Source organism: Solanum stenotomum, unplaced genomic scaffold, assembly GCF_019186545.1.
Source record: "Solanum stenotomum isolate F172 unplaced genomic scaffold, ASM1918654v1 scaffold18682, whole genome shotgun sequence".
Lineage (NCBI taxonomy): Eukaryota > Viridiplantae > Streptophyta > Magnoliopsida > Solanales > Solanaceae > Solanum > Solanum stenotomum.
Genome location: NW_026025161.1, coordinates 84,800 through 97,951, shown reverse-complemented (window position 1 = coordinate 97,951; position 13,152 = coordinate 84,800). Strand labels below are relative to the sequence as shown.

The 13,152-nt window shown below is 33.5% G+C and overlaps 2 protein-coding genes across 2 annotated transcripts; both read right to left on the bottom strand.

The window, feature by feature from the left end:
• Positions 1 to 868: 868 nt before the first annotated feature.
• On the bottom strand, positions 869 to 1,889 carry LOC125850710 (protein MIZU-KUSSEI 1). The gene has a single exon (XM_049530561.1). It carries the CDS (start codon positions 1,841 to 1,843, stop codon positions 1,079 to 1,081), a length of 765 nt encoding a protein of 254 aa, XP_049386518.1. The 5' UTR covers positions 1,844 to 1,889; the 3' UTR covers positions 869 to 1,078.
• Positions 1,890 to 6,484: 4,595 nt separating this feature from the next.
• LOC125850709 (protein RETICULATA, chloroplastic-like) lies at positions 6,485 to 13,005 on the bottom strand. Its single transcript, XM_049530560.1, has 7 exons — positions 12,169 to 13,005; positions 11,965 to 12,060; positions 11,415 to 11,635; positions 11,256 to 11,325; positions 11,035 to 11,114; positions 7,591 to 7,655; positions 6,485 to 6,903 (listed from the first exon to the last, which is right to left on the bottom strand). Exons 1-7 carry the CDS (start codon positions 12,727 to 12,729, stop codon positions 6,710 to 6,712), a joined length of 1,287 nt encoding a protein of 428 aa, XP_049386517.1. The 5' UTR covers positions 12,730 to 13,005; the 3' UTR covers positions 6,485 to 6,709.
• Between the last annotated feature and the right edge of the window lie 147 nt (positions 13,006 to 13,152).

Sequence of the window (13,152 nt, the reverse complement as noted above, 5' to 3'; positions counted from 1 at the left end):
GTGTGCAACTAATGCTTGCACTAGTTATACGTAGCATAAAAAAATGTACCAAACAAGATACTACTAATACACAAAGGTAATATAAGCTTTGTTTTTATTAATATACTCTACCAAACTACCCTAAGGATCAGATCGTCACTATTGATCAAGGATCAAGGTTGTCATGCTCATTAATCCTATGTGCATTCTCATGTTTAAAAGTACTCTAGTCTTCAAGCAATACTTTTTATTTAATTGGTGTGTCTGATTTTGATTTGACCCAAATAAAATAGCAAATCAACACTGATTGAATTTTACGATCTTTTACTAATTTTTTTTTATTTGATTAAAAACTTATACTTTTTTTTAAGTGATATCGAAATTCGAGGGATGATACCCTATTATCACCTTGAATAGTTCAAATGTTTTTGTTAATATACATTTAGAATGCAACAAGATATGTCTACACCATGGGATCCTTGAAGATTTGTCCTAGTATAGCTTCTTTCAAATTCTAACCTCACCTTTCTACTTTAATGATACCATAAATATGCTATTATTTATATTATTCCCTACCACACAAAATCTGAAGATAATTTAAGATATCAATCATATACTTGAATCAGAATCATACTGATCACTTAAGTATATATTAAATAATCTGTTTGAACAAATTATGAGGAATCCATACTATATGATTAATTATAAATTATCTTGCAATAATATTCATAATAAAAAAGAACAACAAGTAGCAAAAGAAGGAACTCATTTCTTCTATCATATTGGAATTAACATCATACAAGAAGAATATAATATCCTATATGCCAAAACTTCCAAAAAAAAAGGTAGAAAAATACTACTTTTTTCATACATTTCTTGTGTTAAAGATTCTCATGCACCAAAAAGTTCTAAAAAAATGGCCTAAACTAAAGATTAAGCTAATCTTGAAAAAATAAAGAACTAAAAAAGGAATAATTAAAAAATTAGCCTTCTTTATTAGTACCCCTTTTGACCAAAAATATAAAATCAGAAAACTCAAAATTTTCTAATTTTCGATTCACGTTTATCTTTCAAAATCAGTCGTCTGCGATTCACATTTTTATTTGGATCGAAGCAAAAAGATACTGAATTCTTGACCCGGACCTTCATCCGGGTTAATCAAATGAAAAGACTCCGAATCCGCACCACCAATAATACACTCATAGTTAGCTCTCATATACAACACCTCTTCGGATTCGGTACCCGAAACCAAACCCGACGGAATTACACCCGCCCCGACTGTCATTGACTGCATCGTCTTCAACATAATTCGGGTCTGTTGGGTCGCCCGTCTCCGAACCGCAAACCCGATTTTTCTCCCATTACAGAACAGAGTCCACATTGGAATTGAATGGAGCGGGCAACGATTCAGCTCCGAATCCGATGATTCAAGAGCAATTCGGACTAATCCACATCGCATTTCTTGAATAAGGGTTGTGGTTGGGATGGAAAGTTCTAGAAGAAGTGAAGGCTTCGTGTTGAGACGATCGTGTTGTACGCAGAACCATACATGTCCACCGCGACGTTGGCCGAAGATTGTTCCGATTACCATTGTTTTAGAAGAACGCGGTGGAGCTGAGAGTGAAATTGCGGCGCCGGAGGTGCTGCTGGTGCTGTTTGTAGTGCTGATTGGGGTTGTTGGGTATGAATCTTCTTGATCTTCATCGAATTTCTTTTCTTGTTTTGAGTCGTCGAGATCGTCACGCAGTGAGGTGCTCAGGCGTTTTTTGGTGGAGATTGTGAGCGGCGCCGGTGGTGCTGGGGATGTGGGTGTTGAATTGCAACAGGGGAGGAGAAATCGACGGAGAGCATCGACTTTCGGCATTTTTTTTGGATCGAAAATTGCAGAGAAATGAAGAAGATGAAGATGTTTTTTTTTGAATGGGTAATATGCAGAGCAGAGCAGTATATTTATACTGTATTGAGAAATAGTTATGACTGAAAAAACAGAGAGAGGGAAAATGGAAAGAGCGGGAACAGATGAAGTAGCCGTTACATTGTTTACCTGTTTTGGAAACTAATTAGCTCGACTAATTTAAATACGCATCGTTCTAAAAGGGAAAATTGATGTTCTAAGATCAAGAGTTTCAAATTGCCGAGATAGTTAATAATAGGAAATTTCATTCATCCCACCATATCGATTGAGATGATTGTTATATATTATGTTAACTATATACTATGTTCGAATAGATTATATTATTCTTCATCGTTACTACGTTTAAATGAATTTGTTTTGTTGCGGAAAAGGATGAATTAAGTGAAAATACGTGCTCTGTTTTTACTACTATTTTAATGTAGGAGTAAAATAAATAGCAGAGAATGACAAAAGACCAGATTTTTATGTGGACAGAGATAGAATTGAAAGGATTCCAGATTGTTAAGAAACATGCAGGTTTTGACCTTTGACCAAAGTACTTCATCCTTCGTTTCAATTTATTCGTTTGATTTTAATTTGTTATAAAAAATTAAAAATAATAAAATGATATTTAATTTTATAATTTTATGTATATGATAGAAAATGTTAAAATTAAAGAATTACAAAATAAATAAGAGATAGACAAACAGATTAACACGAAGGGAGTAATAGTTTCAAGGATCGTTTGATATGCGAATATAAAATAATCTCAAATTAAATAGGATAAAGTAAAATATCCAATGATTAAATCTCTGATAAAATTTATATTGCATTTAATTAACAATATATGTTATCCCAAATAAATTTCTGCCAACCAAAATGCAATATTAATTTTATCTCACTTTATCCTTTAGTATAGAAGGGGTTTTAGATTATATAGGAGGTGGCGGCAGGGACAACAAACATAGATAGAATCGAGAGGTTCATTCAAATTATTTTCAGTATAAAATTATAATATTATTTATATATTAAATATCTTTAACTTTTTTTTGTATTTACTTTTCATGTTTTGAACTTTTTGAATATAATAATAATATACTCAGTAAAATCTTATTAGGTGGAATCTGAAAAAGATAGAGCATAAATAGACTTTTTACCACTATTTCAAGAAGGTATAAATGTAGTTTCTGAGAGATCCTCAGCTCACACACATCGAACCCAAGTAAAAGAAAAAGAAAAATAATAAAGAAAGCATAATCGTCACTAAGAAAATCAGTATAAGTCTATAAAAAATAAAGAAACAATAACAACAACAAAATAGTATGATAATCAAAATACAATACCTAACAATAAAACAAAAATTTCAAAAAAATTTGAAATGTTTATGAAAATTTTGATTTTGTCATTATGCGGAGAGGAGTTTGTCTGGTCAAAGGATGCTTGAAGGAAAAGGGGAAATACAGCTGGATTCTGATTAAATTCTACTAGAAATTGTTTCCCTTTAAGGCAGACTCTGCATTTCTATTCTTTTGCAGATGAAAGGAGGAATCTTTACTCTCCCTTTAATAAAAAATCAAAGGTGAAATGCTGAGGTGGTACAAAAAAGAGATGTCATCAAATTTTTGTTTTTTTAATAATGGATTGGTCTATTAGGCAAAGAATTGAATGTTGTGTACAAATCAATGAACTCATATGTCCACGCATTTAATTTGACCTCAACTGATATAAATATCTTAACTCTTACTCTTTCTGTCTCAATTTATGTGACTTACTTTCGTTTTTAGTCAGTTTAAAAAAAAGACACATTTCTATATTAAGTAACAATTTAACTATAAAATGTTTGACATGATTTACAGCCATATAAATTTCTATCATTCATTTTGGACCACAAGTTTTAAAAATCTTCCTTTCATTCTTGAACTACATATCGAGTCAAACTACCTCGCATAAAATGGGACGGAGGAAGTAATAATAATTAAAGGAATACCTTGGAACCCATAAGGGATTTACTTGTCTATATATTATTCCATTCAATCATTTAGGTCCCGACTTCACCTGGATGGTTAGGTCATCACGCCCTTAAGTCTATACGCGATAGATAGACTCCAGGAACCATGACATATTTGCTTACTTGAACATAATTTCTTTCCACGAAAAAAAGAGAAATGATTCATTACACAAAATGAAAAGCTTTTTTTATGAGGTATAAATAAAAATTTCTCTTTATTTAATCTGTTACGAAATCAACCATAGATCAATTCCCTTTTTATTTGGGAGTATTGACTACACCCAAATTCTGAGCTTTATGTAAGTGACATGTCAAGTCCAAGGCATCTCAATTGGATTGACTGGGATGACAGTTTCTCCTTATTTAAATCTTTGAAGTTTGAGTGTACACATGTAGAACTTAAACACTTTAAAAGTTGAACAAGTAGATACATTTGTCTTATATGATGTCCTTATATGGCAATTCACGTCTTATATGGTGTGTGGTCATTAACATTTAGCAACATTTAGATCCCTCTCTTGGAAGAATGAGTTGCATATGTGCTCGTTAACTTTGAAAAAATATATAAGGATTATATATTTGCTTGTGCACTTTAAAACACAAAACTTGATTTGGTGCACTAATTTGGCGAGTGCCCTTAGTCCCTCTACGCTAGCATTGTGTTAATTAGGTTCGTTTAACTTATATTTATTCATTATCAAAAGGGATATTATGTGTTATGTGCGTCTTTGTGATAAAGTAGTGTATCACTTTAAATCATGGACTCACCTCTTATTAGTATGATATCATAAGGATCGTGATTGAGAGTATATGGAGTTTATCTAAGTCTCAGTAGGTCGATAAAAATTGTCAGTATCATCAAATATATACATCAAATTAAACATATGTTGTGTGTTTGAATATAGATTTTTTTTAATTTAATTATAATTAGATTGATATATAATTACTTTATTAAATTATTTAAATATATTAATTTATTTTAATTCAATATAAATATTTGATACGAATAATTTTTTTTTAATAATTGATAATTGAAATTTGTTTTGCCTTGAACTTTGGCCAATGGAGCAGAGCATAAAGATGAAATATGTTTTCATTGGTAGGGACTGGGAGGAATGGAATATTCTAATGAAACTTTTTGGGAAATGGCACATAATTAGTTCCTCATTCTTTATTAAAGTATTATTTTGTCTGTTTTAATTTATTTGTCTAATTTAATTTTGTATTATTAAAAAAATGTGATTAGTTTTGTGTTTTAATGTAATTAATTATACTTTATGAAAAGTTTTTATAGTCATATAAATATTTTGAAATGGTTAAGATTAAAAGTTATTTTTTTTATATTAACAAAAATATTATGACATAGTTAAGAGCTCAAGTTTCGAATGTCTTCATTTCGTTTTCAAACAAGTTCCTCTCTTTAATTTTTTTAATATTTACAAGACATGTTTTAGATCAGAAAATTCAAAAATTATTTTGAATATATTATGATTTATACACTCTTTAATTTTAATATTACAAAATCAAGATATCTCTCTAATTTTTTTTTTTTTAAAATTCTATGTTCAATCAAATTAAAAAACGAAATGAAACAAAGGGAGTATAACTATTTCTATAGTCATTATATATTTATAAATTATTTTTTGTAATCAAATGTATGAAGATAATCTACAAAATTATTTCAAAAAAGGTGAAACAATTATCACTAGAAAAAGTGTTTTCGTTACAATTGGCTCTTCTTTTCACGAAGAATGTTGAGACTTGAATAGTGTTATTCATTACGCTTTAGAATTTTGACAAACTCACACCAAAAGTTTGGTTTGGTAATTTTGGTTTTTGATATTTATAATATTGTATTATTATTTATATTAAATTAATTTAATATAATTTGATATTTTAAAAATTGATTTTGATATTTTATGATACCGATATGTCGAAATCATAATTATTTATTATGTAAGTTGAAGTTAACCAAATTATAGTTATCTTTTTTTAGAAAAAAATAAAAAATATTTCAATTATATCATACTTATACCTTACATATATGAAAATATGGAAAACAAAATTCAAGCAATCATCTTTGTTAATCAATCATTCAAAGAAAACATTTCTTTCAAGATATAATCAAAGTTCCAACATCTAAATGATTAATTTATATATTTGCCAAAAAACTAACTTTTTAAAGATGCATCCCAAATATCATAATATCAATTTTTTTGATTTTGATATGATATTTAGTATCTATCATACCATGTCCACCCCAAGCCACATACACACCCATCCTATTTAATTCAGACCTAACTTATTATGAAACTACACACTTTGTATATTATCATTGCACATTTCGAAATATTTTTCCACTACTAAAAAGAATATCGCATATAATGAGACATGAGTATTACTAATTCCCATGAAAAGGTTGAATGACTAGTTTGAAAGGTCATTTAAAGAGGGCTATTTTCTACTTTATTTCAAAACCATAAAATTAGATTCCTTCATGATTAGAAACTCAACAATAATAGGCCCGTCCTTCTATCCTTCCCCACTTAAATGCAGGGTTCGAACTTGTGACGTGTCTCAAGCTCACACATCACATATCTTTAGGAGCAAACATGTTTCCTTTGTTATTGATGTAACCAAACTCACTTCATCAACTAGAGTACAACAAGGATGGAATTATTGAGCTAGAAGCACAAACAAGTGACAAAACTAGTTGGCTTAGTTATAAGTTGCCTCCATCTCTAACTCTAAGGTTTTGATTTCGAGTGAAGAACCACGTATGATCCTCTTGAAAATGTCCGAAAGAGAAAAGAAGCATAAAGATACAGTTACTGCACACCGCTCCACCTCGCCCAGTCCACAAACTGCATTCCAGCATATATATTGTTGGCAAATCGCACACCAACTGTGAATGCCATTGCAACAGGCGGAAACTGCTTTCCCATTGGAGAAGATTCCACCAGACGTTCTAATCCGGTCACAATCTGTAACCTGGTGTTTGAAGAAACTCCAAGAAATACACCTACATATAACAATATAACATATCCATTAACCAAATCAGAGCCAGGAGGCAGGCAGGATGGAAGTTATAGAGAAAAAAAAACGCAGCTTGCAATGACGATGCATCAAAGAAAGCTAAAACGCAACATGATTCAAGAAACACTAGAGTAGAATATGCATTTTACTTAATTGAGAAGATAGGAAGTGGGATGTAAAATCTGAAGATTCAAGTCCAAAATTTTCAACCTTCACCAGATATAAGAGAGTTAATTTCGTCAAATTTTGAAAAGAAACATGTGATTTCTTGATTGCTTCATCACTCAAGCAAATTGCAATATCATCATTGACTATGAAAATTTGTAAATTTCCCCTGTACTACAATATTGTCATGCAATATCAACATTGACTTAATTCATTTTGTGGAAAAAATGCTATATGATGCAAGGAATCGTTAAATAACCAGAAGATGGTTTCAGTGGAAGTAGTTCCAACATTTCAACGTAACAAGTACTATAATACAGTCTAGAATTTTCAACAAGACAACTCAATGATACTATACAGGAAGAGCTGGAAAGAGATAAACAGGAATCAGAAAATATAAAGCACACAGCATACATAATGTAGCCGGTAGATAAGGGTTTGGAAATCATTTGCTTTACGAACTTTGTTATCAAAAGCAGGAACATATAGGAATGAAGTGAAGGCGTACCCCAAAGTAATGCACTCTTTACAAGAGGTGGAACAGGAACATCGTGCTCTGATTTCTTGACGCTCCTGATGAACAAACATGTTAGTAAGAAAGGGACAACACAAACATGTTAAAAGAAGTATAATATCTACTTTGATCAACAACAAGAGCATACACAGACTCATGCATCAAACTGTCACGCTACACAAATTATTAGCTGCAGGAAATAAAATCTGCAGTGGACTCCCCTCAACCTCTGGGGTTCAACCATGAAAAGTAGAACCTAAAGATTTAATAAAAGAAGTTGTGCCTAACAAATATTCCTTAAAAACTTAGCTTTCAAGGTTCTACTTTTGATATTCATGTAATATCATCAGCCTGTCTGATTTCTTGATCCTTTCATAGTTATGAAATAACTCGGGAGAACATTACAACACCCTAGATCAGTATGACTAACTGACCAATCCAACATATCTCTTTTGGACATCACGAATCAAGTAATGTCCCATAAAGATTTTGATACTGGGAGAGGTACACCGCTTATGATGAATCAGGAGAGGGTTAGACAAGGACATGGTTTCTGAGAAAACCATCAAAATTAACAAGGGAAAGGTATTTAACTTAATATGAACCAGTTAAGAAATAGATGAAGAGATATGTATCAGATAAAAGAAGTATAATAAATATATCTACTTCAGTGCAATGGGTTATAACCCATAAAATCCACGAGGTCACCTCGACTTCTCATAATTCAGTTACTATCTGCAAACCTGACTTCCCCTTATTCTTTTACTTGTCAGAATAAATTTTTCCATCAGAATTAGTAACAAGACACCATACAAAGACGAGATAAAATATATTTTTATCATTAGTATGATCAAAAATTGCATTGAAAGCATTAAAAGTAATTCTATGCTAAAAAAGTGAAACGCAAACACCAGTTGAAACTTAAGAACTTGGTACAAGATACTGAATCATATTTTTTGACAATGGATACAGAAAGATATTACAGTCACTTCTTTCCTTCCTGTTTTACTTTTTTTTAGATGACGGTCGTGTCCGTCCCAGCTTATGCACCTTGACTATTCCAGCCTTCCTTTTTTTCGTATGGCATCGCCACTCCCTTTGGCAGCATCTACTAATTAGGAACTTAATTTGAAACTGGTACCTGCTTACCTCCCACCAGCACAGGTACCGGGTAGCTCTACCTCTACACACCAAGGCTTGTTAGATGAGAAGAAATCATCTACGCAGTATTTTCGCCTCCACTGATATTCAAATCTGAGACCTCATGGTTCTCCAACCACTTCACGGGCAACTAGGCTACACCCTTGGGTGCTATGGTTTACTTTTTTGATCAATTAATATTGATGTTTGCACTGTCACTCAAACAGTAGCTTAGTGGAATTGCAAAATGAGGGCATCCAGTCTGTTCACTGCTGAGTTCTTCCTTCTTCAAAGAAAAATCTAAGGAGATGATGCTTCATGCCCCTCTTTTGAGCTCCTATCTCATCAATCGTAATCATACCACTTCTTTAAGCAGCCATCCTTCACTTACTGGCTGAAAGGTTTTGTTTTCACACCCAGCCTTCTTGTGAATTTTGATAAGTCACATGGTGTTGGTACCCCCACAATCTTCTTACTTCCTCCTTGCTATCAAACCTTTATCTCTTTCCTACGCAAATATACTTACTGGGCTAGTTTCACTAATGTTGTTCCCAGCAACATCCAGGCTTTGGTCTCTTACATGAAACCATAGCCATTAGTTTGTTTCCGTTATATCCCTGTTGAGACAACAGCTTGACCTATTATGCATATCTTCAGTGGCATCAACAGGTTTCTTCGGTCTTGAGTGGGCTCATGACCATCGAGACTAACATTTACATATGTACTTGTCTATGAGGGCAAAAGAATTGTTCTCAGATCCTTCAGCTTGAACTCCAGCAGTTTTCCATGCCCAGCCAGAATTACAATTGGTTAGATTCCTTCTTATCAAAGCAGTGAAGCATCATGGGCTTGCTTCAACGGGTCTACAGCCTAACCAGCTACTTCCCTATCTTGTCTGAGGAAAGTTTCTCTGTGACAGATCCATTTTGAATCTATGCACCATCACCTTGCTCATGTCCCTTCCCCTCTAAACACCGCCAAGGCCTTTTCCATTGACCTTGTCCTCCACCGAATTGAATAACCATTGTCTCTTACACATCCACAGCTCTCACTTAGAAAACAAAACCAGAGAATAGCAAGATAGCCATTCAATCCGGATTAGGAAAGAACAGGTGAAAAAAAATGCAATGGTTTGGTTCCTAAAGTTAGCTCTTTAGTCCTTATATATCAGGCATTAAAACTAGTTTATAGAAAAACAATGAAAAATGTAATATCTTCTTTATGCGAAGGAAAAAAAAAACTGATATCCTGATAATGGCAGATCTTGAATTTTGAAGTAATGGGTGCTCCACTCTCTTTAGCTACAGTTGCTACAGCCACAAAGTATTAGCACACAAATAATTAAAAACTAAATGTGAAAACATTTAACAATATACTATAATTAATATTATAATTAAAAAAGGAGAATTTATTCACAATTATCCTTCACGAATTACATGCATAGGGTGTCTACACCAAGTAAACGGATGCATGATTGAACATGACGTCAGCGTAAAGCTATCAGCTTTACATAGAGTTTTTAATTAACTACAAAAAGGTTTAAACCGTACATGAATTTTCTATAATCGGAGAAGATGAACTTTTGTTTGTTTGTTTTGGTTTGATGGGGTTTGGAGGGAAAGAAATTAAAGAAAAAAAGCACCAAAATAAAAGAAGAAAAGGAAAAGACCAATTCATTTTTAGAGAAATGGGTCACGAAATTTGAGAAAGAACAAAATGGAAAGTAAAAAAGTTAAAATGAAGCGAATAAAGTTGAAGGACAGAAATCAAAACATTGAGGGGATTAGTGTCAAAATGGTCTAGAGAAGGATTCAGTCCTGTGACCGCTAGAGGTATGGAGCTCCCTGTTGCATTTCCAAACCAAAGCACCCACCAGACTATTTTGTTCATAGGTGCTGACTTAATAATATTTATTGTCGTATTAGTTGTTCAAATAAAATAAAAGTTCCGCATCAAAGACAATGATTGCTCGAACTCCCATAGGGCTCCACGTGGGTCCACCCTGTATCTTGACACTCAAATATACATATCTAACTGGAGAAGTAGAACACTAATTTAAAACAAGGCAACATTTAGGGGTTCAAGTTTCGAAATGAAGATTCTAGTTTATGAATCTCCAAAAGCATGATCATTGGTTCCCGATAAATCCCAAGTTCAAATCCAGGAAGGAGTAAGACATAAATTTATAATATCTTCACGCAGCATCTATGTAAACTAAACCAGGAAAAACAACAAGTCAACAACAACAACAAATAATAGCCACAATAGTAGTATTAGTGATATCAGAGAGAAACAAACCGCTTGGCAGTCATTATCATATTTGCAATTCCTTGGCCAATGATACCACATCCAAACCCGACGAATCCATATAGAATGCCCTAAAGAAATATGAAGAACTGTAAGTTGCACAAGTGAATGCATTTATGAAAAGGAACTATTACGAACAGGAGAGAATGATATATGTAAACAGACATACTGCAATCTATTTATAGCATATACTTCAATTATGCAAGTCTTACCTTGTAAAAATAAGCAGCAATTCTCTGATTCAATGTAAATCTACACCCTGGCCTTTCAGCTTCAAAAACGCTGTAGCAGATGAGTAATTAAAGTGAAAATCTTCTAAATAGTGCTCAAATTAAATGCAACAATATCACAGGGATTGCATAAGTCAAAACCTGCTTGGAAGTGCTCCATAAGCTCTCTGAAAACGACCAACAAAACCTTGAGATACAGACGGTTGCCCAATTCGAGCATATGGTGCTAGCAACCCAACTAGAGCTACATTGACAGCAATGCCAACCAACATATCTGCAGCATACAATTCAAATTCCGCCCAAAAATCTTTGCCCCTCTTTTGGACTTCTGCTACTGTTGCACAAGTAGTATCAATGACTATCTACATCACAGAACCAACGGAACCCGTGAATTCTAAGTAAAAGGCATATCAAGTATAAACATCACGACGAAACAAAAAAACAATGAACAGTAGGTAAGGTGCCACGTGATTTCAAGGTCCATAGAAATTCACCACGCGTAATGCAAGTTTAGCATGGTTATACAACTAGAATTACTAATTGCTCCAAGTCGTAAGATATGTAAACAGAATCACAGACACAACACGATGCACACTAATAGCAGTAGCTCAAGGAGCAATTATTTCTACTGTACTACAATTCAATGATTTATTTACAGAACAGAAATATCAAAATCAAGCTTAACACAAACCTCAGTTCCAACTTTGAAAAGAAATGATGGATCAGCCAACATTCTGTTCCGCAGCATAGCGGACGACCTCATTGCAGCTCCGAGCCAAGCTGACCCCTACATTCACGAAAACACGAATTGCCAATCAAAGAAACAATCAAAATGCACATGTCCAATAAACCATTTTGTAAACAGGTTAATTATTTTCACCTAATCAATGTTTACCTGCAAGTCCAAATATCTAAGCAAAAGTAGCTTTCTGATCCCAACACTCTTTGCAGCCTCTATCATATCAGCAGGAAGTGTAGCCCCACGAGCCTCTGCCTCTCTCATCACATCCTCAAACTTCAGTAATGGCCCAAATTCATCTTCTTCCTCATCACCTTCTCCATTGTCACCTCCACCACCACCTCCGCCGCCGCCACCACCACCAGGGTATTTCCCATTTCCACCATTCCCAACAGCTAAATCTCCCTCCCCATCACCACCATTATCAGCATCAAGAAGACTTACATCTTTCCCAACAGAATAAGTATCATTCTCTTTGAGTACTGTCTCTACACTAACACCAGATATTGATTTACCCTCTGGATTCAATGAACTCTTAACCAAAAATCTTGACTTGTAATTCTTCTGACAAACCAAATAACCGATTTTCCTCATACCCACAAAATCTTGGCTCTTAACAAACGTAAAGTTAGAGTCTTTAATGGACCCCATGATAAAGATTTCATTTTTCAGAGATGTAAACTGAAATAACCTGTTACCTGATGAACAACCAGCCATTTTCTACCAACCCCACAATTTTTTTGCTTAAATTAATTCAAGAAAAGTCGACAAATATTCTGGGATTTCCCAAATAAAGCCTAGAAATGAAAGAAATGCAGTAAAAAAGCAAAATGAGTAGTGGATTAGTTCAAGATTTGATGATGATTGTATGATTAAGCTAGGTTAAGCTCTACTTATTTCGCCACAGTTTACCTAGTAGGAATTTCACAAGAGTGGGTGGGGAGGGGTGGGTGGGGTTGTGGGGGCGTGCATGAGAGAATCAGAGAAACATATAAAAATTAGATTTTTCCATTGAATGATTTGATAAAAAGAGTGTCACCTTAAATTGCCTCTATTTTTAAAGTATAAAATACTTGTAAAATAAGAAGTGAGATTTTTGTTTTGAGTGACTTTAAGGTGGAAAAAAAAAGTAAAAATTAT